This window comes from Rana temporaria, chromosome 5 (genome assembly GCF_905171775.1).
Source record: "Rana temporaria chromosome 5, aRanTem1.1, whole genome shotgun sequence".
NCBI lineage: Eukaryota > Metazoa > Chordata > Amphibia > Anura > Ranidae > Rana > Rana temporaria.
Window position 1 is genome coordinate 425029384 of NC_053493.1, and position 26111 is coordinate 425055494.

The window sequence follows — 26111 nt, forward strand, 5'->3', positions numbered from 1 at the left end:
TATGGATCCCAAGACATTACCCGGTCTATACAGTATGGATCCCAAGACATTACCCAGTCTATACCAGTATGGATCCCAAGACATTGCACAGTCCATATCAGTATAGATATCCAGCATGAGATTTTTCCCCATTGCGAACTGATGTGTGTTCAAAGTGTTCCTTTCATTATTATTTTTTGAGCACTGTATATAAGAGGATCCCCAGAGCACTGTGGGTTACCTAACAAGATAACATTCCCCGCCGGCCTGTGTGTGTGGTGGAGACTTTATCCTAAGCATATTGCTGAAGGACAGAGATGGAGATTTGTGAATTCTGTACAGTGGTGGAGATCTGGGAAACAAATAATAAATGTTGCAATAATCTCCTCTGTATTAGTGGTGGAGGTGTGAGGAGGAGGAGGAAGTGATGCCTGTGTGGTTTCCTGGAGGGGATGTTTGAGTCACTTCTGCTATTCTGAGAACAGGAAGCTCTGCACTTCCCTCGCCGTTATCTGCAGGAAGCGGCTCCGAGGTTGTGCGCGGTTCTGGCAAGAATTGCGGTTTTGTGGAAACCACGGTGTGAAGCAGAGAGGAAGTCCTACCCGGGGCCGCCGGGTAGAAAAAACGTTTTTGTAGTATTTGAAGTGAAGAAATATTCCAGAGATAAGAACTGAACTGTGGAGGGTCCTGTGTTCCTATTGGCTGGTCAGTGAAGGTCGGGTCAAAGGTTACTTGGTGGACTTCAATAATAATTTTTTTGTCATGTGATTCGTTACCCTGACAGAAGGATCCAGAACTGGTCAGATCCCGCCCACTACGCCTGATGACAATAGAAGCTTTGAAGCCGGCCATGGATAGACGTTTCAACAAGGACTGGCCAACATTTGATTTGTCTACGGGCAAAGCGGGCTGTACTGAGGTTGATCGATCCGTCCATCGATCGACCTACAATCAGCCTGTTGGATTAGTTTTGTATGCGATCGCTGCCGGCGGCTTCAGCCGCTATCAGTGATAATTGTGTTCTGCTGGCTGGACAGAATGGAGGCAGCACAGCGGGAGGCAGTTAACCTTTAGTTAAAGACCTTGTCAAGTAATCCGTTCTGTAAAAAGATTATATAATTTGTAGTGTGTTTCCTTGTGTAACTTTAATGTGGAAAATTCCTTATTTATACTCGCGTGACCCCCCCGGAGCTCTTCTTTTCCACTCCAAATACTGCAGAGGGAGAGGCCGAGACCCCTGCTGACGTCAAATCGCTCTAAACGCTGCAAAGGGAGGGGGCCGAGATCCCCGCTGACATCAGCCTGCTCCGAGCGCTGCAGTGGGAGAGGCTGAGATCCCTGCTGACGTCGGCTCGCTCTGAGCGCTGCAGTGGGAGAGGCTGAGATCCCTGCTGACGTTGGCTCGCCCTGAGCGCTGCAGTGGGAGAGGCTGAGATCCCCACTGACGTCAGCTCGCTCCGAGCGCTGCAGTGGGAGAGGCTGAGATCCTCGCTGACGTTGGCTCGCTCCGAGCGCTGCAGTGGGAGAGGCTGAGATCCCTGCTGACGTTGGCTCGCCCTGAGCGCTGCAGTGGGAGAGGCTGAGATCCCCACTGACGTCAGCTCGCTCCGAGCGCTGCAGTGGGAGAGGCTGAGATCCCCACTGACGTCAGCTCGCTCCGAGCGCTGCAGTGGGAGAGGCTGAGATCCTCGCTGACGTTGGCTCGCTCCGAGCGCTGCAGTGGGAGAGGCTGAGATCCCCACTGACGTCGGCTCGCTCCGAGCACTGCAGAGGGAGAGGCTGAGATCCCCGCTGACGTTGGCTCGCTCCGAGCGCTGCAGTGGGAGAGGCTGAGATCCCCACTGACGTCGGCTCGCTCCGAGCACTGCAGAGGGAGAGGCCGAGATCCCCGCTGACGTTGGCTCGCTCCGAGCACTGCAGAGGGAGAGGCCGAGATCCCAGCTGACTTCAGCTCGCTCCGAGCGCTGCAAAGGGAGGGGGCCGAGATCCCAGCTGACGTCATCCCGCTCCGAGCACTGCAGTGGGAGAGGCTGAGATCCCAGCTAACGTCATCCCGCTCCGAGCACTGCAGTGGGAGAGGCTGAGATCCCAGCTGACGTCAGCCTGTTCTGAGCCCTGCAGAGGGAGAGGCTGAGATCCCAGCTGACGTTAGCCTGTTCTGAGCCCTGCAGAGGGAGAGGCTGAGATCCCAGCTGACGTCAGCCTGTTCTGAGCCCTGCAGAGGGAGAGGCTGAGATCCCAGCTGACGTTAGCCTGTTCTGAGCCCTGCAGAGGGAGAGGCTGAGATCCCAGCTGACGTTAGCCTGTTCTGAGCCCTGCAGAGGGAGAGGCTGAGATCCCAGCTGACGTCAGCCTGTTCTGAGCCCTGCAGAGGGAGAGGCTGAGATCCCAGCTGACGTCAGCCTGTTCTGAGCCCTGCAGAGGGAGAGGCTGAGATCCCAGCTGACGTCAGCCTGTTCTGAGCCCTGCAGAGGGAGAGGCTGAGATCCCAGCTGACGTTAGCCTGTTCTGAGCCCTGCAGAGGGAGAGGCTGAGATCCCAGCTGACGTCAGCCTGTTCTGAGCCCTGCAGAGGGAGAGGCTGAGATCCCAGCTGACGTCAGCCTGTTCTGAGCCCTGCAGAGGGAGAGGCTGAGATCCCAGCTGACGTCAGCCTGTTCTGAGCCTGCTCCGGGGGTTCTAAGAAATTTTCTTGAAAAAAAAAATACTGATTGTTACATGCAGGGCTGTGGAGTCGGAGTCGGGGGAAATTTTGGGTACCTGGAGTCGGAGTCGGCAAACAATGCTCCGACTCCGACTCCTACTAAATTTAGATTGGAATAAAAAAAAAAAAAGCAAGTTTTTAAATGTCCCAATTCACAAAAAGTTATAATTAATGACTTCTCTACTGTAAGAATAAAGACCAATGCATGCAGTGCCTCACGTAACCGCAAAACGAACACGTTAAGTGACCGTGACGAAGCGCGCTTTTCATGTGCTTCACTATATGGCACGCAACGCACAATTAGGAGCGGCAATACTTATACTTTCCATAGTGTTGTGTTCTGCTTTTACAGGGAACGCAGCATCCATGTGTAACCTAGCCTCTCACTGATAAGGGATTAAATAAATATGTGTTTTGCAGGACTAGAGAGTGAGACACTTGTATAAGTGAAGGGAATGGAGGGCCAATAGTTCAAGACTGAAGCTGTAAACCATTGGAAAAACTGCTGTCATTTAGCTAAGGCTATAAAAACTTGTAAACTCCGATTGTTAGCTTAAACTTTAAACATGACTATGGGATTCTCCTAGGAAAATCATGTTTTAGAATAAATGCCCCTTCCTGGATCCTCCCACTGCCCTATGTTTTGTTTTTGTTCTAAAACAACTAGGGGTGCACCGAAATGGAAATTTTGGAACCGAAACGAAACCGAAATAAAAAAAAAATTCAGACCGAAACCGAAAATTACTTTTCTTTTTTTTCCCCCCTATTTCAATTTTTTTTTTAAATAATTGTATAAATTGCATAAATTAATGGTGTTATATAAGTACCTGTAATCAATCTGACCGAGACAAACACCACAAACCCCTTTAATCTGTGATACTTGTGTGAGAATATGCGTGGACCTGGAGTAAATACTGCCACTCCTGTTGACAAGCAGTGGGAGTATTAGTTCATTCAGATCACAATGATCTTAGATGTCTGTGTGTACTGCAGGAGATGGGGAGATGTGTGGTGTGTATACACATAGTATATAGATGAGGTGTATATAGATGGGGAGATGTGTGGTGTGTATACACATAGTATATAGATGAGGTGTATATAGATAGGGAGATGTGTGGTGTGTGTATACACATAGTATATAGATGGGGAGATGTGTGGTGTGTGTATACACATAGTATATAGATGGGGAGATGTGTGGTGTGTATACACATAGTATATAGATGAGGTGTATATAGATAGGGAGATGTGTGGTGTGTGTATACACATAGTATATAGATGGGGAGATGTGTGGTGTGTGTATACACATAGTATATAGATGGGGAGATGTGTGGTGTGTATACACATAGTATATAGATGAGGTGTATATAGATAGGGAGATGTGTGGTGTGTGTATACACATAGTATATAGATGGGGAGATGTGTGGTGTGTGTATACACATAGTATATAGATGGGGAGATGTGTGGTGTGTATACACATAGTATATAGATGGGGAGATGTGTGGTGTGTGTATACACATAGTATATAGATGAGGTGTATATAGATGGGGAGATGTGTGGTGTGTGTATACACATAGTATATAGATGGGGAGATGTGTGGTGTGTATACACATAGTATATAGATGGGGAGATGTGTGGTGTGTGTATACACATAGTATATAGATGGGGAGATGTGTGGTGTGTGTATACACATAGTATATAGATGAGGTGTATATAGGTAGGGAGATGTGTGGTGTGTATACACATAGTATATAGATGGGGAGATGTGTGGTGTGTGTATACACATAGTATATAGATGGGGAGATGTGTGGTGTGTGTATACACATTGTATATAGATGGGGAGATGTGTGGTGTGTATACACATAGTATATAGATGAGGTGTATATAGATAGGGAGATGTGTGGTGTGTGTATACACATAGTATATAGATGGGGAGATGTGTGGTGTGTGTGTATACACATAGTATATAGATGAGGTGTATATAGATAGGGAGATGTGTGGTGTGTATACACATAGTATATAGATGAGGTGTATATAGATAGGGAGATGTGTGGTGTGTATACACATAGTATATAGATGGGGAGATGTGTGGTGTGTGTATACACATAGTATATAGATGGGGAGATGTGTGGTGTGTGTATACACATAGTATATAGATGAGGTGTATATAGATAGGGAGATGTGTGGTGTGTATACACATAGTATATAGATGGGGAGATGTGTGGTGTGTGTATACACATAGTATATAGATGGGGAGATGTGTGGTGTGTGTATACACATTGTATATAGATGGGGAGATGTGTGGTGTGTATACACATAGTATATAGATGAGGTGTATATAGATAGGGAGATGTGTGGTGTGTGTATACACATAGTATATAGATGGGGAGATGTGTGGTGTGTGTATACACATAGTATATAGATGGGGAGATGTGTGGTGTGTATACACATAGTATATAGATGAGGTGTATATAGATAGGGAGATGTGTGGTGTGTGTATACACATAGTATATAGATGGGGAGATGTGTGGTGTGTGTATACACATAGTATATAGATGAGGTGTATATAGATAGGGAGATGTGTGGTGTGTGTATACACATAGTATATAGATGGGGAGATGTGTGGTGTGTGTATACACATAGTATATAGATGGGGAGATGTGTGGTGTGTATACACATAGTATATAGATGAGGTGTATATAGATAGGGAGATGTGTGGTGTGTGTATACACATAGTATATAGATGGGGAGATGTGTGGTGTGTGTGTATACACATAGTATATAGATGAGGTGTATATAGATAGGGAGATGTGTGGTGTGTATACACATAGTATATAGATGAGGTGTATATAGATAGGGAGATGTGTGGTGTGTATACACATAGTATATAGATGGGGAGATGTGTGGTGTGTGTATACACATAGTATATAGATGGGGAGATGTGTGGTGTGTGTATACACATAGTATATAGATGAGGTGTATATAGATAGGGAGATGTGTGGTGTGTGTATACACATAGTATATAGATGGGGAGATGTGTGGTGTGTGTATACACATAGTATATAGATGGGGAGATGTGTGGTGTGTATACACATAGTATATAGATGAGGTGTATATAGATAGGGAGATGTGTGGTGTGTGTATACACATAGTATATAGATGGGGAGATGTGTGGTGTGTGTATACACATTGTATATAGATGGGGAGATGTGTGGTGTGTATACACATAGTATATAGATGGGGAGATGTGTGGTGTGTATACACATAGTATATAGATGAGGTGTATATAGATAGGGAGATGTGTGGTGTGTATACACATAGTATATAGATGGGGAGATGTGTGGTGTGTATACACATAGTATATAGATGGGGAGATGTGTGGTGTGTATACACATAGTATATAGATGGGGAGATGTGTGGTGTGTATACACATAGTATATAGATGGGGAGATGTGTGGTGTGTATACACATAGTATATAGATGAGGTGTATATAGATGGGGAGATGTGTGGTGTGTATACACATAGTATATAGATGGGGAGATGTGTGGTGTGTATACACATAGTATATAGATGGGGAGATGTGTGGTGTGTATACACATAGTATATAGATGGGGAGATGTGTGGTGTGTATACACATAGTATATAGATGGGGAGATGTGTGGTGTGTATACACATAGTATATAGATGGGGAGATGTGTGGTGTGTATACACATAGTATATAGATGGGGAGATGTGTGGTGTGTATACACATAGTATATAGATGGGGAGATGTGTGGTGTGTGTATACACATAGTATATAGATGGGGAGATGTGTGGTGTGTATACACATAGTATATAATATACTATGTGTATACACACCACACATCTCCCCATCTATATACACCTCATCTATATACTGTATATAGATGAGGTGTATATAGATGGGGAGATGTATACACATAGTATATAGATGAGGTGTATATAGATGGGGAGATGTATACACATAGTATATAGATGAGGTGTATATAGATGGGGAGATGTGAGATATAGAGTCTCTCTCCGGTGCAGTGTGTAGTCCCCAGTCACTAGTTGCAGCTCAGTAGTAGCAGGCAGTGCTCAGTAGGAGGATGGTGTGAGACTCCTCTCTCTCTCTTTCTCTTCTCTTCTCTGCTCTCCTCCTCTGTCTCTCTCCTCTCCTCTCTGTCTGTCTCCCCGTCTCTCTCCCGGGTCTCAGTGCCGGATGGTGTGCAGGATTCCCCGGGCAGGGGATGCGATCTGCCCGGGTTTAGTGGCTCAGCGGTCGCCGCGATGATCCGGATCTTCCCCGACTTCAGTGTGCGGGTGACGGCAGCTACGGGGGCTGGCGGGGCTCCTCCCGAGCCCGGGGCGGCCAAGAGCGGGGGAGCCACCCGCACAATGTGCCCGGGGTCAGCTCGTACCAGCAGCGGTGAGTGCGGACTGTGTATGCCATCCATCCCTCCATACTTCTTCTATGGGCTCCCCCCCACCACCAGTGACTGGCTGCGACGTCACGACGCTGGCAGTGGCAGAGCAGGGGAAACAGGAAATGAGCCGTACGGACGGTAATTAAGTCCGGCTCTGAGGTGGTTTTATATAGGCGATTATTTCTGTTTCGGCATGACCCCAAAATCACGATTTTCGGCCGATATGTATCGGCACCGATATATCGGTGCACCCCTAAAAACAACCAAATAATGTGGTTTGTATTTTTGAACTGGTAAAGATCCTGTTCCTGATGTTTATGTCTGCTGCTACTATCCAGCCACTTGATTGATTAAAGCGGGAGTTCACCCAATTCCTTTTTTTTTTTCTATTTTCCCCTTAGATTCCTGCTCGTTCGGTCTAGGGGAATCGGCTATTTGTTTTAAATTATGAGCCGTACTTACCGTTTTCGAGATGCATCTTCTCCGCCACTTCCGGGTATGGGCTGCGGGAGCGGGCGTTCCTTCTTGATTGACAGTCTTCCGAGAGGCTTCCGACGGTCGCATCCATCGCGTCACTAGTAGGCGAAAGAAGCCGAACGTCGGTGCGGCTCTATACTGCGCACCGACGTTCGGCTTCTTTCGGAAAATCGTGACGCGATGGATGCGACCGTCGGAAGCCTCTCGGAAGACTGTCAATCAAGAAGGAACGCCCATTCCCGCAGCCCATACCCGGAAGCGGCGGAGAGGATGCATCTCGTAAACGGTAAGTACGGCTCATATTTTAAAACAACTAGCCGATTCCCCTAGACAAAACAAGCAGGAAGCTAAGGGGAAAAAGTGTTATGTACGGGTGAACCCCCGCTTTAATAAAAAAAATTAACAAAACTTCGTTTTCATTGTGTTTGTCTTTTGCTTGAACTGTGCAATACAGTAGACTGTTGGCTTCCCAGCCAGTAGTCCTGTGTTAGGTTGCGTTTCTTTCCCTCAAGGAATGTATAAAATACATTCGCATATTAATACAGAGGAGTCGGAAGTACATAAAACTGAGGAGTCGGAACATTTATCTACCGACTCCACAGCCCTGGTTACATGTTAACAAAAGTGCCAAAAAAGGCCCGGACTGAAAGTGGTTAATATATAAACAAATAATTTTGCACAATTGTCCTCTTTCCAGGAAACAAAGAAAACTAAAGGCAATTTTGTACAAACATGTCCAAAAATATATAAAGAACACAAAAAAAAAACTGTGTATCAAAAATCTACCGATAATGACAATTCAAATATAAATTGTAACCAAGAAAAGATATAAAAAGCGGAGCTGCGACTTTTCTTCTTCTTTGCGATCCTCGGCTTGTGACTGTCACACCTCCAGACACGGGGGGAGAGAGATTTACTAAAGGCAAATAGATTCTGCTTAGTAAATAAGCTTCACTTTGCAAAGAATATCTAATCGCATGCAAGGAAAATAATACAAAAAAAAATGCTGCATCCTCATTTTTTAAGCTCTTGGGCAGCTGCCCTTGCAAAGTCTATTTGTCTTTAGTACACCCCCCCCCCCCAATGTATTCTTCATTCCGCGACAACAATACAACCCCAGTGATGACATCATTATTATGTTGATGAGGGGGGGACCAGGGAAATTACACGTTCCAGTGCTTTTCAGTGCAGGAAAAATGCAGCATTTATTTGTATCCACCCTGGTTCACAGCCAAGCATTGCATCCTAACATGTTTCAGACACTTGGGCTGTAAGGATGGGTGTGGGGTCTGGAGAGCGGAGTGGGATTGGCCATTCATAGTACAACAAGCTGGAAGACCATAGGACAGGAGAGCAGAGTGGGATTGGCCATTCATAGTACAACAAGCTGGAAGACCATAGGACAGGAGAGCAGAGTGGGATTGGCCATTCATAGTACAACAAGCTGGAAGACCATAGGACAGGAGAGCAGAGTGGGATTGGCCATTCACGGTACAACAAGCTGGAAGACCATAGGACAGGAGAGCAGAGTGGGATTGGCCATTCATGGTACAACAAGCTGGAAGACCATAGGACAGGAGAGCAGAGTGGGATTGGTCATTCATGGTACAACAAGCTGGAAGACCATAGGACAGGAGAGCAGAGTGGGATTGGTCATTCATGGTACAACAAGCTGGAAGACCATAGGACAGGAGAGCAGAGTGGGATTGGTCATTCATGGTACAACAAGCTGGAAGACCATAGGACAGGAGAACAGAATGGGATTGGCCATTCATGGTACAACAAGCTGGAAGACCATAGGAGAGCAGAGTGGGATTGGCCATTCATGGTACAACAAGCTGGAAGACCATAGGACAGGAGAGCAAAGTGGGATTGGTTATTCATGGTACAAGAAGCTGGAAGACCATAGGACAGGAGAGCAGAGTGGGATTGGCCATTCATAGGACAGGAGAGCAGAGTGGGATTGGCCATTCATGGTACAACAAGCTGGAAGACCATAGGACAGGAGAGCAGAGTGGGATTGGCCATTCATGATACAAGAAGCTGGAAGACCATAGGACAGGAGAGCAGAGTGGGATTGGCCATTCATGGTACAACAAGCTGAAAGACCATAGGACAGGAGAGCAGAGTGGGATTGGTCATTCATGGTACAACAAGCTGGAAGACCATAGGACAGGAGAGCAGAGTGGGATTGGTCATTCATGGTACAACAAGCTGGAAGACCATAGGACAGGAGAACAGAATGGGATTGGCCATTCATGGTACAACAAGCTGGAAGACCATAGGACAGGAGAGCAGAGTGGGATTGGCCATTCATGGTACAACAAGCTGGAAGACCATAGGACAGGAGAGCAGAGTGGGATTGGCCATTCATAGGACAGGAGAGCAGAGTGGGATTGGCCATTCATGGTACAAGAAGCTGGAAGACCATAGGACAGGAGAGCAGAGTGGGATTGGCCATTCATGGTACAACAAGCTGGAAGACCATAGGACAGGAGAGCAGAGTGGGATTGGCCATTCACGGTACAACAAGCTGGAAGACCATAGGACAGGAGAGCAGAGTGGGATTGGCCATTCATGGTACAACAAGCTGGAAGACCATAGGACAGGAGAGCAGAGTGGGATTGGTCATTCATGGTACAACAAGCTGGAAGACCATAGGACAGGAGAGCAGAGTGGGATTGGTCATTCATGGTACAACAAGCTGGAAGACCATAGGACAGGAGAGCAGAGTGGGATTGGTCATTCATGGTACAACAAGCTGGAAGACCATAGGACAGGAGAGCAGAGTGGGATTGGTCATTCATGGTACAACAAGCTGGAAGACCATAGGACAGGAGAACAGAATGGGATTGGCCATTCATGGTACAACAAGCTGGAAGACCATAGGAGAGCAGAGTGGGATTGGCCATTCATGGTACAACAAGCTGGAAGACCATAGGACAGGAGAGCAAAGTGGGATTGGTTATTCATGGTACAAGAAGCTGGAAGACCATAGGACAGGAGAGCAGAGTGGTATTGGCCATTCATAGGACAGGAGAGCAGAGTGGGATTGGCCATTCATGGTACAACAAGCTGGAAGACCATAGGACAGGAGAGCAGAGTGGGATTGGCCATTCATGGTACAAGAAGCTGGAAGACCATAGGACAGGAGAGCAGAGTGGGATTGGCCATTCATGGTACAACAAGCTGGAAGACCATAGGACAGGAGAGCAGAGTGGGATTGGCCATTCATGGTACAACAAGCTGAAAGACCATAGGACAGGAGAACAGAATGGGATTGGCCATTCATGGTACAACAAGCTGGAAGACCATAGGACAGGAGAGCAGAGTGGGATTGGCCATTCATGGTACAAGAAGCTGGAAGACCATAGGACAGGAGAGCAGAGTGGGATTGGCCATTCGTGGTACAACACGCTGGAAGACCATAGGACAGGAGAGCAGAGTGGGATTGGCCATTCATGGTACAACACACTGGAAGACCATAGGACAGGAGAGCAGAGTGGGATTGGTCATTCATGGTACAACAAGCTGGAAGACCATAGGACAGGAGAGCAGAGTGGGATTGGTCATTCATGGTACAACAAGCTGGAAGACCATAGGACAGGAGAGCAGAGTGGGATTGGCCATTCATGGTACAAAAAGCTGGAAGACCATAGGACAGGAGAGCAGAGTGGGATTGGCCATTCATAGTACAACAAGCTGGAAGACCATAGGACAGGAGAGCAGAGTGGGATTGGCCATTCATGGTACAACAAGCTGGAAGACCATAGGACAGGAGAGCAGAGTGGGATTGGCCATTCATGGTACAACAAGCTGGAAGACTATAGGACAGGAACACCGGAGGCTGTAGGCTGGGAATCGAGGGGTCCGATCCTTGTTGCTTACTGTGGAAGAATTGTGTAAATCATAAGGGCAGCTGAACAGCCTGACAACCCTTCTGGCTGACAACACCCGTCCCGGATCTGGATTTTGGCTTTGTATTTCTAGCCAGTAAACGCCGGAGGAAAGGTATGTGTTCCAAGTCATTTGGAATGAAACACATGATGTGGGGGGTGCGGCCGGTATTCCTGAGAGTTTGTGTGATGTCACCCAGAGATCGGAGTTTGGATCAGGCGTCGGTCCTCTGGGAAAGATTAGATGTTGTGTTTTGGGAGGATCCCGTCAATCCTGCCTCGCCCTCAAATACAAGCCCTATAATAGTAACACGGGAGGCGCCTGAGTCAGAGAGCGGTGTGTGGGTGGGGCGCTGGCTCCCGAAATCCCAGTGGGCGAGGCGGCTCTGTGTGTGAACGGAGAGGAACCTTAAACTGTTTACGAGCCAAATTCTGATCTTCTCTGGATACATTGTATTCTAATTATAGCTCAGATCTTCTCTGGATACATTGTATTCTAATTATAGCTCAGATCTTCATTGGATACATTGTATTCTAATTATAGCTCAGATCTTCTCTGGATACATTGTATTCTAATTATAGCTCAGATCTTCATTGGATACATTGTATTCTAATTATAGCTCAGATCTTCATTGGATACATTGTATTCTAATTATAGCTCAGATCTTCTCTGGATACATTGTTGTCTAATTATAGCTCGGATCTTCTCTGGATACATTGTATTCTAATTGTATATCGTATCCAGAGAAGATCTATTGTATTCTAATTATAGCTCGGATCTTCTCTGGATACATTGTATTCTAATTATAGCTCAGATCTTCTCTGGATACATTGTATTCTGATTATAGCTCAGATCTTCTCTGGATACATTGTATTCTGATTATAGCTCAGATCTTCATTGGATACATTGTATTCTAATTATAGCTCAGATCTTCTCTGGATACATTGTAGTCTAATTATAGCTCAGATCTTCTCTGGATACTATGGCCCGGATTCACAAAGCACTTACGCCGGCGTATCTCCAGATACGCCGCGTAAGTGTAAGTATGCGCCATCGTATCTGCGCCGTGCCCATAAACTGAGATACACCTGAAAATAGGCTTCATCCGATCGACGTAACTTTCCTAAGCCGTCGTATCGTGGGCGCATATTTACGCTGGGCGTATTTGCCGCTCCCATTGATTTTCTATGCACATATGCAAATGAGGGAGATACGCTGATTCACGAACGTAGTTGCGCCCGACGCATAATATACACGGTTTGCATAATTCGTACGTCCGGCGTAAAGTTATTCCCCCATATAGGAGGCGCAACTCGGGCAAAGGTATGGACCAGGGAACACAAGCCGTCGTATCTTTTGTCGTTTACGTTGCACGTGAATAGGGCTGAGCGTAGGTTACGTTCACGTCGTAGGCAGTGAGTCGACGTATCTTAGGGAGTAGTTCTGACATGATTCTGAGCATGCGCACTGGGATGCGGCCAGGGGACGGCGCATGCGCCGTTCATTTTAAGTACTTCTATGACGCTTGGCCCATCATTTGCATGGGGCCACGCCTCATTAGCATGGCTCACTTCCACCTACGCTGGCTTACGCCGTCGTCCCGGCCATTGAGAGCCACCATGTGGCCGTCTTTTGTCGGGATGTAAAGTGGTTAACATTGACCCAAATATTTACCCAAAACATCACACAATGGTTTAGCTAACGAGGTACAGCTGACTCCTGGCTAATCCCATCACAGAGGATCCTTAATCACCTGGACGACTCCGTACCCACCCAGACTATTCAGGTTAGACTTGCCGTCAGCAAGCTCACACATTACAATGCGCATTATCATAAGTATAAACACAGCACACCTTCAGAGAACAGCAGGAGACCCCAGTAGCAGACTGTTCGGCTCCTACCTACAATAGCCTGAGGCAAAGCGCATACAATGTTTAATCATTCTGATACAGTGGAATTAATGTATCATAGATTTCTTGAGGGATATTGTTGATAAATATTACTGTCCCGTCTGCAGTAATCCAAACCGCATTCTCAGTGTCCATTCTTTTGCTTAGTCACCCTGTGCCCATTATAGACACAGGCACACATAGGAGGAACATGGGGGGCTGAAACAAAGGTTTCCCAGTTTTCTCCGAAAGCCCCTGTCCTAGGTCTGTAACAGTGGCGTCGCCACCCCGGCCTTGCTTTGGTGGCGTCCCCGGCCTTGCTTTGGTGGCGTCGCCGTCCCGGGCCTTGCTTTGGTGGCGTCCCGGGCCTTTGCTTTGGTGGCGTCGCCACCCCGGGGCCTTGTTTTAGTAGTGCCAACAACATAATCCTCTCTTTTGTCAGCTGATATTTTGTTAAAATATTTACTTTTTTTTTTATCTGTTTTTGTTTATTTTATTTATTTTTGATTTGTAAATGACCTTGCGGTGGTTTGTGCAAGAATTTTATGTTTTTAAAACCCTGATTAAATGAGACTCGTTATTCCAAAAAATGTATACTTTTTATCCTATAGGCAAAATGAATTGTTCAAATGAGAGATAAAGCTCCTTGTTTCATTTTTTATTTGGGCTTTTATTATAAATTGCTTTTGTAGCATTTTATACATAACACTTTTGTTTAACCACTTGAGACCCGCGCTGTAGACGAAAGACGTCCACAGCGCGGCTCTCAACTGCCGGGTGGACGTCCTTTTATTTGCATTCCCCGTGCGCGCCGAAAACTGTGCCTGGCGCATCGCTGAGATGTCGATGCCTGGTCCCCGCGATCGGCAGTGACAGAGCAGGTACATGGAGCTCTGTGTGTAATGATGGGGTGTAAACACAGAGCTCCACGTCCTGTCAGGGAGAGGAGACCGATGCTGTGCCCCTTGTACATAGGGACACAGCATCGGTCACCTCCCCCAGTCTGTCCCCTCCCCCCACAGTAAGAATCACTCCCAGGGAATAAATTTAACCCCTTCCTCACCCCCTAGTGTTAACCCCTTCCCTGCCAGTCACATTTATACAGTATCAGTGCAATTTTATAGCGCTGATCCCTGTATAAATGTGAATGGTTCCAAAATAGTGTCCGATGTGTCCGCCGCAATATCGCAGGCCTGACAAAAATCGCAGATCGCCGCCATTACTAGTAAAAAATAAATCATAAATCTCTCACCTTTTTTGTAGGCGCTATAACTTTTGCGCAAACCAATCAAACGCTTATTGTGATATTGAGATATATATATATATATATATATATATATATATATATATATATATATATATATATATATATATATATATATATATATATATATATATATATATATATATATATAATTTTTTTTTTACCAAAAATATGTAGAATACGTATCGCCCTAAACTGCTCCCCCGGCGGTCGTCCGCTGCCCTTTGCTCCCCCGGTGGTCGTCCGCTGCTCCCCGTTGGTGACGCTCTGCCCTCTGCTCCCCTTTTTTGGTAGGAAATTACAAATTTCACTCAGCTGTGCAGCAAAATGATATTCTGGTGACAAAATTCCAGCAGAGGAAGTCTGTTTTTGCTGCAGGGTCCTGTGGATTAAACTGATTCTCTGCTCCCCCGGCGGTCGTTCCCGCTGTCCTCTGTTCCCCCGGCGGTCGTTCCGCTGCCCTCTGTTCCCCCGGCGGTCGTTCCGCTGCCCTCTGCTCCCCCGGCGGTCGTTCCGCTGCCCTCTGCTCCCCCGGCGGTCGTTCCGCTGCCCTCTGCTCCCCCGGCGGTCGTTCCGCTGCCCTCTGCTCCCCCGGCGGTCGTTCCCGCTGTCCTCTGCTCCCCCGGCGGTCGTTCCCGCTGTCCTCTGCTCCCCCGGCGGTCGTTCCCGCTGTCCTCTGCTCCCCCGGCGGTCGTTCCCGCTGTCCTCTGCTCCCCCGGCGGTCGTTCCGCTGCCCTCTGCTCCCCCGGCGGTCGTTCCGCTGCCCTCTGCTCCCCCGGCGGTCGTTCCGCTGCCCTCTGCTCCCCCGGCGGTCGTTCCGCTGCCCTCTGCTCCCCCGGCGGTCGTTCCGCTGCCCTCTGCTCCCCCGGCGGTCGTTCCGCTGCCCTCTGCTCCCCCGGCGGTCGTTCCGCTGCCCTCTGCTCCCCCGGCGGTCGTTCCGCTGTTCTCTGCTCCCCCGGCGGTCGTTCCGCTGCCCTCTGCTCCCCCGGCGGTCGTTCCGCTGCCCTCTGCTCCCCCGGCGGTTGTCCGTTGCCCTCTGCTCCCCCGGCGGTTGTCCGTTGCCCTCTGCTCCCCCGGCGGTTGTCCGTTGCCCTCTGCTCCCCCGGCGGTCGTTCCGCTGTTCTCTGCTCCCCCGGCGGTTGTCCGTTGCCCTCTGCTCCCCTGGGGCAATCGTCCGCTGCCCTCTGCTCCCCCGGCGGTCGTCCGCTGCCCTCTGCTCCCCCGGCGGTCGTCCGCTGCCCTCTGCTCCCCCGGCGGTTGTCCGTTGCCCTCTGCTCCCCCGGCGGTCGTTCCGCTGTTCTCTGCTCCCCCGGCGGTTGTCCGTTGCCCTCTGCTCCCCCGGCGGTCGTTCCGCTGTTCTCTGCTCCCCCGGCGGTCGTACGTTGCCCTCTGCTCCCCTGGGGCAATCGTCCACTGCCCTCTGCTCCCCCGGCGGTCGTTCCGCTGCCCTCTGCTCCCCCGGCGGTCGTTCCGCTGCCCTCTGCTCCCCCGGCGGTCGTTCCGCTGCCCTCTGCTCCCCCGGCGGTCGTTCCGCTGCCCTCTGCTCCCCCGGCGGTTGTCCGTTGCCCTCTGCTCCCCTGGCGGTCGTCCGCTGCCCTCATCAATGGATACCAAACATGTCACGCCATTAAAATTGTGCATGCTCGTGGAATGGCTACGAACGATGGTACTTTAATAAAAAAAAAAATGGGGACCCTGATGTAAGGGGGGGGGGGGGCTCTGATGGGGACCCTGATGTAAGGGGGGGGGCCTCTGATGGGGACCCTGATGTAAGGGGGGGGGCCTCTGATGGGGACCCTGATGTAAGGGGGGGGGCTCTGATGGGGACCCTGATGTAAGGGGGGGGGGGCTCTGATGGGGACCCTGATGTAAGGGGGGGGGCCTCTGATGGGGACCCTGATGTAAGGGGGGGGGCTCTGATGGGGACCCTGATGTAAGGGGAGGGGGGCTCTGATGGGGACCCTGATGTAATGGGGGACTCTGACGGGGACCTGAAGAGCTAAACAAAAGGCATCCAGGAGGCGACGTATCGCCTGCAAGCCACCTGTCAAATGCCTCTGAAAAGTGATCCACCACGGATTGTTTTTCCAGCAGGCTGTAATGATGGACACAAGTGTAAACAAGCCCTGTAAGAGCCGCCATGGCATCCATCCAATAATGACTCATGGGAGATGATGGACCTGGATGAGTGCCATAGCAGCTCTGTTAGTGTTATATAATGTTTGTTTATTTTTTATTTTTCCAGATAATTGGCTCTGAATTTATTACATCATAACCGTCCAATCATCAGCCGGTCCTCATCATCGTGACATCGTATCTCTTCATTCTACATAAATATTCTGTATTTTCATACCTGCCCGTCGGCATACCAAGACATTGGGGACTTCCCATAGAGACAGTGCGGGTCATGTGACAAAGTGGGGGGCGGAGGACAGGGGGGTGTTGCAGCTGTGCAGGATCTGAAGGAGGAGTTCTGTCCTCCCCTCTACTGCTGAGACAAGGTGGCGGCAGAGACGAGGCGGGTGGGACAGCTGCCCAAAGGTGGGAGGATCTGTAGGAGTTCTGTCCTCCTCTGTTGCTCACTGGTGGGACAAGGTGGAGGCGAGAGGGGTGTTGCAGCTGTGCATGATCTGGAGGAGTTCTGTCCTCCTCTCTCTACAGCCGACTTGTTGAGACAAGGTGGGGGCCCGAGGCGAGGGGGTGTTGCAGCTGCGCAAGATCTGGAGGAGGAGTTCTGTCGTTTCTGCTGCTGACTGCTGGGGCAAGGTGGGGGGTGGAGGAGAGGGCAGGGGCGGTGTAGCAGCTGTGCAAGATCTGGAGGAGGAGTTCTGTCGTCCTCCTCTGTTGCTGATTGCTGGGACAAGGTTGGAGGTGGAGGAGAGGGGAGGGGGTGTTGCAGCTGCGCAAGATCTGGAGGAGGAGTTCTGTCGTTTCTGCTGCTGACTGCTGGGACAAGGTGGGGGTTGAAGGCGAGTGGCTGTTGCATAGAGAGGAGCAGGGTCTGGCAGAGGAGTTCTGTCCTCCTCTCTGTTGCTGACTGCTGGGGGAAGATGAGGAGGGTTCTGCAGCTGCAGGACAGGTGCGAGGGCCACCTGAAATGATGCTAAAAAAAAGGTGTGGCCCTTGTTGATTTTAGGGCCCGCCCATGGGGCCTCCCCAGATCTAGGAAGTTGTCCGCCATTGATCTAAGCTTCCCCTCCGCTCTCGGTAGTAGCGGTGAAGGATGGCGGTGACGCTCTTCTCGCCCAATCCTCCAGGGGGCGTTTAATTAGGAATGAGTTGAATACGCAGAGCGGGATGATCACCCGGCGCTGCCAAGCCCCCGCTCCACATTAAGCGGGATGGTGCGACTCATTTACACCCGGCTCGTCTTCAATATTTTTATTTGGTGATCATTTTCCTTCTAATTGCTTCTCTCAGGTTAATGGGAGGCGGTGTAAAGCGCGCTAATTGGGGTGTAATTATTCACTGCGAGGGGATTAGGCAGCAGGCGGCGGAGCCGGCGTTACTCTGGGGACTGCGGTGAGGAGACAACATTGCATTCTTTTCCCGGAGAATCTCTTCTCTGAACCGACGTCTGCGGAGATACGAGACCTTCCCCTGCCAATAATCAAAGGGTGACCCCCCCCCCCCCCTGGCTGTCCTTTCTAGGAGAGGTGACCCCCCCCTGACTGTGGTTTCTTGGGGTGGGGACCCCCCTGACTGTGGTTTCTAGGAGGGGCGACCAACTGACTGTCCTTTCTAGGAGAGGTGACCCCCTGACTATGGTTTCTAGGAGGTGGCGACCCCCCTGACTGTGGTTTTCTAGAAGGTGGGGACCCCCCTGACTGGTTTCTAGGAGGTGGGCACCCCCTGACTGTCCTTTTTAGGAGGGGTGACCCCTTGACTGTGGTTTCTAGGAGGTGGCGACCCCCCTTACTGTCGTTTCTGGCAGTGGGGACCCCCCCTGACTGTGGTTTCTAGGAGTGGCGTCCCCCCCTGACTGTGGTTTCTAGGGGTGGCGACTCCCCCTTGACTGTGTTTTCTAGGGGTGGCGACCCCCCCTGACTGTCATTTCTGAGAGTGGGGGGCCCCCTGACTGTGTCGTTTCTGGCAATGGGGGACCCCCCTGACTGTGTCGTTTCTGGCAGTGGGGCCCCCCTGACTATGTCGTTTTCTGGGGGTGGCGACCCCCCTGACTGTGTCGTTTCTGGCAGTGGGGGGCCCCCCTGACTCCTGTGGGAGGGGAGATCCTTGGTTTTGTCGCATTTTATAAAATTCGAAATCTCACAGTGTGCGGTGAAATCGAAGGAAGCCATTTCAGTCCAGGGGGGAGGAGCCGGTACAACTGTGTAAGACTGAAGGGGAGGTCAGAGGTCACACCTAATCTAGGGGTAGATGAGCTGAAATTGGGATCCCTCCTGCAGTAAACGGTTTTCGGTTCTTCATCGTATATCTTCAATCGATGTAATAAAAGTTTGTGATGAAATAATGGAAAAGCATGATGGCGTCTCTTGAAATTGTCTAACTGCCCTTTCCTGTTTTCTCTCAGGTAACCTTTGACGATGCCGCCATTTACTTCTCGGAGGAACAATGGCAGAACCTGGAGGAGTTCCAGAAAAAGATATACAAAGAGCTCATCAAGGAGATCTACGAAACCATGCTGGCACTGGGTGGGTGGTGTTTTTGTTTCCCTGTTTTTGAGGCAGAAATTGTTCAGTTTGTTGTTTTTTGCAAATTTTCGAACCAAGTGGTAGTAGTGACCCTTGGGCTATACCAAGTGGTAGTACTGACCCTTGGGCTATACCAAGCGGTAGTGCTGACCCTTGGGCGTAGTGCTGACCCTTGGGCTACATCAAGCGGTAGTAGACTTGACCCTTGGCCTATACCAAGCGGCAGTAGTATTGACCCTTGGCCTATACCAAGCGGCAGTAGTATTGACCCTTGGCCTACACCAAGCGGCAATAGTATTGACCCTTGGCCTATACCAAGCGGCAGTAGTATTGACCCTTGGCCTATACCAAGCGGTAGTAGACTTGACCCTTGGCTTATACCAAGAGGCAGTAGTATTGACCCTTGGCCTATACCAAGCGGCAGTAGTATTGACCCTTGGCCTATACCAAGCGGCAGTAGTATTGACCCTTGGCCTATACCAAGCGGCAGTAGTATTGACCCTTGGCCTATACCAAGCGGCAGTAGTATTGACCCTTGGCCTATACCAAGCGGCAGTAGTATTGACCCTTGGCCTATACCAAGCGGCAGTAGTATTGACCCTTGGCCTATACCAAGCGGCAGTAGTATTGACCCTTGGCCTATACCAAGCGGCAGTAGTATTGACCCTTGGCCTATACCAAGCGGCAGTAGTAGTGACCCTTGGCCTATACCAAGCGGCAGTTTGTTGTTTTGCAAATTTTCATACCAAGCAGTAGTACTGACCCTTGGGCTATACCAAGCGACTGTCGCAGACTTCCCCCTACTGCGTGTGCACAAGATGACGGACTCCAAGGAAGACTTGTGATCCTGTAGCCTCCTGGGATGGGTAACGTGTATCCTAGGAGGCTGTGGGGGTTGGGCTTGCTGTCTGACGGTACTTCATTCTCACCTAGGCCAGGAATGAAGTGGTGGGTGTGAGTACCACCAAAGAAGGTTTGTGTATCAGGTTTAGGGGAGTCGTTGTTTTATGTTTGGGGGTGCAGGTCTGCTTTAAGTGATCTATTCCTGCAGTCGTCAAAATCTTGGCTCTATCCCTAATAAAATTATTAGAAAGTATAATTTTATACGCCAAAGCCTTGTCTGTATTTCATAACAAATCGGGCAAAAAACTGTGCTGAAGAAATGCAACCAACGTTTGTGATCGATCTTCCTCCTTTATATGAGCAGGAGGTGGAAGATGCAGCATTCCTGCTAATAAGTGTGCCTTAGCAGTTCACATACATTCTTCCCAGCCGAGGGTTGTCTCCCAGTACTGTAGCCCTATTGACCTGGAAAAGCCTTAGTGTGTCCTTTTTTTTTTTTTCGCTTCTTCCTCTAATGAATCATTTTTCTTTTCACAGGCTATCGAATCCCGAAACCGGAGATCGTGTCCCGGATAGAGCGAGGGGAGGAGCCGTGCATAGACAGCAACAAGAAGCAGAAGCTGGAGGAGCCGCAGGCCGAAGGCAGTAAAGGTGACGGCAAAGTCTGATCCGAGAAACATTTCTGTGTGTCCGGAGATTCTAGATTTCCGGTGCAGGTCATAGCTTAAGGTGGCCACATAGTTGTGATCCGCACATGGCCATTCCAGACAAGAGTGCGTGCTTCTGTAGACACCCTGCTGGTGGGTCTGTCCTGGACACGATGCAGAAATCTTTGGCTGGTGGCAGATAGCGGGTTCAACTAGAAGGTTTCTGTAATTGGTAACCCCTGAAATGAATGGTGGAAAATTACATTGTGCAGATGTTTAATAATTTTACCCCATCTTCTTATTTATAAAGTTGGTTGAATACCCATATTTATTTATTAATAGGCTGTGAAACCTGTAGTGATTGTTGGTAGTAGTTTTGGTGATGGCGTTTGCTTTGGTGGTAGTGGTGGTGGTAGTGATGATTGGTTATGTTGGGGGTTTTTGTTGATGGCGTTGATAGTTTTAATGGTGGCTGGTGATGGTCTTGTTGATGGTGGCTGGCGATGGTCTTGTTGATGGTGGCTGGTGATGGTTTTGTTGATGGTGGCTGGTGATGGTTTTGTTGATGGTGGCTGGTGATGGTTTTGTTGATGGTGGCTGGTGATGGTCTTGCTGATGATGGCTGGCGATGGTCTTGTAGGTGGCTGGCGATGATCTTGTAGGTGGCTGGTGAAGGTCTTGTTGATGCTGGCTGGTGAAGGTCTTGTTGATGCTGGCTGGTGATGGTTTTGTTGATGGTGGCTGGTGATGGTTTTGTTGATGGTGGCTGGCGATGGTCTTGCTGATGGTGCCTGGCGATGGTCTTGCTGATGGTGCCTGGCGATGGTCTTGCTGATGGTGCCTGGCGATGGTCTTGCTGATGGTGCCTGGCGATGGTCTTGCTGATGGTGCCTGGCGATGGTCTTGCTGATGGTGCCTGGCGATGGTCTTGCTGATGGTGCCTGGCGATGGTCTTGCTGATGGTGCCTGGCGATGGTCTTGCTGATGGTGCCTGGCGATGGTCTTGCTGATGGTGCCTGGCGATGGTCTTGCTGATGGTGCCTGGCGATGGTCTTGCTGATGGTGCCTGGCGATGGTCTTGCTGATGGTGCCTGGCGATGGTCTTGCTGATGGTGCCTGGCGATGGTCTTGCTGATGGTGCCTGGCGATGGTCTTGTTGATGGTCCCTGGCGATGGTCTTGTTGATGGTCCCTGGCGATGGTCTTGTTGATGGTCCCTGGCGATGGGCTTGCTGATGGTGCCTGGCGATGGGCTTGCTGATGGTGCCTGGCGATGGGCTTGCTGATGGTGCCTGGCGATGATGGTTTTGTTGCTGGTGTATAGTGATGTTTTTTTTTGATGGTGGCGGTTGTGTTTTTTTTGGAAGTTTTGTTTTTGCTACTATTTTACAGGATAGATAAATGGGGAGAGAAAGAGCGGTTTTATATATATATCGCCAACAGTTTGCTCAGCACACTACAAAAAAAGGGAGTCGGAACACTTGCTATACAAAGCAAGATAAGGGTTATGAGATATCGGCTCATAAGAGCTTACAATCTAAAGGGGAGGGTCAAGTGATCTAAAAGGTGATAACTGTGAGGGGGTGAGCTGGTGGAGAACATAAAATATCAGTTCTTGGTTAGTGCTGGGGTTGACTCCCTTATATTGCCTAACCGTAAAAGGGGTATGAGGAATCTGGACAGATTGGGGTAGGAAGTTCCAGAGGATGGGAGAGGCTGTGAAGAAGTCCTAGAGATGAGAGGAGGAGAGGACAGTGGAGTGGAGAGGATGGTTTGGGTGATATTTGGTGGTGAGGTTGGTGATGTCACTCGGAGAAGAGTTGGGGATGGCTTTGTTTGTTAATAATTAGCTTTTTATTGGTTGGGTGATTGGAAGCCAGTGGAGGGATTGGCAGAGACGGGTGGTGGTTGCTTATTTTTGGTAAGATTGATATTTTGGGAAGGAAGCCATGGAAAGTTGAACAAGTCGTTTTAAATTTTTTTTATTTTAACAGATACCGGGCCGGTGATTAAAGTGGAACGGCAGTCTCCAGAAGCTTCCATCCACATTCCCCCCAGCGAGATCTCCTCGTCCCAGGAACGTAGCGGAGCGCAGTGCCCGAGGTGTGGGACATGCTGCAACAACCAGTGTGGGATGGGCTATCAATGGAACACCCAAGGGATGTACCCGGGACCCCCACAAGTGGATAATAATCACAGAAAACAGTTTGTGGCCCCTTCACCGACATACTTCAATGGTAGCCCCATCTCTCCGGGATACGCCAACAGAGGCGAGGCAATGCCACACCCAACTTCTCCTATGGGGTACAACAATATGGGGATGGTTCCTCTGTCTCCCCACTATCCCGTATACAGAAATGTCGGGGACCCCAACACCACATTTCCGTTTCCAGAGAGACCCCAGCAGAATCCTATGTTTGGAAATTTCGAAGTCAATCAGCAAACACAGATGGGCCCTCCAGGAAGTCACATGACAGGTATGAGTCCTTCAAGGAAACCCCTCTGTAATTTCTGTGCAAAGCATGTGGGGGGGCTTTGTGATTCTTTCCTGAGACTTTCTGGGGTTCATTCACTGAAAGATATTTGTTGATTTTAAAGCAGCTGAAAGCTGGGGGGGGGGGGGAGAAGCGGATAAATTACTTTTAAATCTATACATCGGTGCTTGTAACTTCCCCCATGCACTGATCACCGATGACAGTACAAGTATCGGGTGAAGCATCAGGAGCATTTGCCCGAGTACAAGTACTCGGGCAAATGCTTGGTACCGATACTAGTATCGGTATCGGGACAACCCTATTTATTGACTCAACTTTTATCATGCAGCCACATTTTTGATCTATCAACTATGTACACAAAATTCAACCTTGACGGTCTCCCGAGGAAGTGGGCGTTGTCTCACGAAACGCGTAGGGGTCACAGCTCCTGCAAATGTATTAAATGCTCTAGCAATTATGTTTATACATCGATATTGGCAATATGTTTCTTATGAAGACAAAACCAATATTGAAAATGTCTTGGTTTTAGCAAGTGAACATGTTGCCCCCCCCCTGAAGTTGATGTGTTGAAAATGGACACGTGTAAGGATTTTAGGGACCAAATTGTAATGACTAGACGACGGTGTCGGAGCAACTCCAAAATTGCAGCTCTTGTGGGATGTTCCTCAGTCTGCAGTTGTCGGCACCAACCAAAAGTGGTCCAAGGGAGGGAAACCGGCCAATTGGTGACAGGGTCATGGGCAGCCAAGGCTCAGTGATAGAGGTGAGGAGGGAAGGCTCGGTGATAAAGGTGGGGGAAGGCTTAGTGAAGAAGGTGGGGGTGGCTCGGTGAAGAAGGTGGGGGTGGCTCGGTGAAGAAGGTGGGGGGAGGCTTGGTGAAGAAGGTGGGGGGAAGGCTCGATGATGAAGGTGGGGGGAAGGCTCGATGATGAAGGTGGAGGGAAAGGTTCGATGATGAAGGTGGAGGGAAAGGTTCGATGATGAAGGTGGAGGGAAAGGCTCGATGATGAAGGTGGAGGGAAAGGTTCGATGATGAAGGTGGAGGGAAAGGCTCGATGATGAAGGTGGAGGGAAGGCTCGATGATGAAGGTGGAGGGGAAGGCTCGATGATGAAGGTGGAGGGAAAGGTTCGATGATGAAGGTGGGGGGAAGGCTCGATGATGAAGGTGGAGGGAAAGGTTCGATGATGAAGGTGGAGGGAAAGGTTCGATGATGAAGGTGGAGGGAAAGGCTCGATGATGAAGGTGGAGGGAAAGGCTCGATGATGAAGGTGGAGGGAAAGGCTCGATGATGAAGGTGGAGGGAAAGGCTCGATGATGAAGGTGGGGGGAAGGCTCGATGATGAAGGTGGGGGGAAGGCTCGGTGAAGAAGGTGGGGGGGAGGCTCGGTGAAGAAGGTGGGGGGGAGGCTCGGTGAAGAAGGTGGGGGGGGAAGGCTCGGTCAAGAAGGTGGGGAGGGAGGCTCGATGATGATTAAGGTGGGGCGGGAAGGCTCGGTCAAGAAGGTGGGGGGGGAAGGCTCGGTCAAGAAGGTGGGGAGGGAGGCTCAGTGATGAAGGTGGGGGGGTGGGGAAAATGTTCTTTGAAGAAGGTGGGGAAAAGGTTCTTTGAAGAAGGTGGGGGGAAGGCTCGGTGATGAAGGTGGGGGGGTGGGGAAAAGGTTCTTTGAAGAAGGTGGCGGGAAGGCTCTGTGATGAAGATGGAGGGAAAGAAAATCGGCATGTCCTCAAAGGGAATTTCACCATCTATAGAGCCTCAGAGATTGGCAAGCAAGCGGCTGGATGGAAGTGGAGGAGATGCGCGGTAGTGCTGGGAGCGCAAGCTGTCCGGCTTGTGTGGCGGCTTTCGGGTCCCTTCAGCCCGCTTGGCAAGGATCGGCTCAACTCCAGGATAATGTCACTCTGTACAGGGGGTGTGGATACTAGTTTCAGGGCATCGCCACTTTGTCAAACCAGTTGGACTTGCAAAAATGGTTGAAGAAGAGTTTGAGGAACACCACGAGTTGGTGTTGACTTGTGAGAAAGATGTTATTCTTTCTGTTTTGCTTTAATTATACAAAATAGAGAGTACGTTTTGCCATATTTTATTCTAACTCTTGTTTTCTTATTTTGACAAAATGTGGTTTTGCTTAAGCTACGTCCTGTGGCTAAGGGTCACTGTGACCCATTAATGCATCGTTGTATGGGAAACTTTTTTTGGAACTGTTGAAGAGAGGTTTGAATTCGATATCACACTTATCTTCCAACACTTGGCCTCCAAGTTCTCCGGATCTCAATCCACTCTGTGGGATGTATTGGAAAGACGAGTCCGATCCATGGAGGCCCCACCTCACAACTTACAGGACTTCAAGGACCTGCTACTGACGGCTTGGTGCCACATACCACAGCGTACCTTCAGAGGTTTTGTGGAGTCCATGTCTGGATGGCTCAAGGTTGTTTTGGCTGCAAAAAGCCTATTCATTATTCAATGGGTGGTCATATAGATTCTCTAGGAAAGTTTCAAATCAATATATATCTCAAAAAATAGATACAATTCAGTTATTTCTGAGGACCACAGCACCCCTCCACTTTGTTCCTAGTTTTAACCCAGGACCACAGAACACCTCCCCCTTTGCTCCTAGTTATCTCCCAGGACCACAACCCCCCCTTTTTGTTCCTAGTTATCTCCCAGGACCACCCCCACCATTTTTGTTCCTAGTTATCTCCCAGGACCACCCCCCACCCTTTTTGTTCCTAGTTATCTCCCAGGACCACAAAACCCTCCCCTTTGTTCCTAGTTATCTCCCAGGACAACATAACCTTCCACTTTGTTCCTAGTTATCTCCGAGGACCACCCCCCCTTTTT

The 26111-nt window shown here is 49.3% G+C and overlaps 1 protein-coding gene across 1 annotated transcript in view; it reads left to right on the top strand.

The window, feature by feature from the left end:
- Nucleotides 1–26111, top strand: part of LOC120941724 — a 46515-nt gene that overhangs the window by 14653 nt on the left and 5751 nt on the right. The window contains exons 2-4 of the mRNA XM_040355345.1: nt 19163–19283; nt 20664–20777; nt 22767–23249. Coding sequence (XP_040211279.1) covers nt 19163–19283; nt 20664–20777; nt 22767–23249 — 718 coding nt within the window. The remainder of the gene's footprint in view (nt 1–19162; nt 19284–20663; nt 20778–22766; nt 23250–26111) is intronic.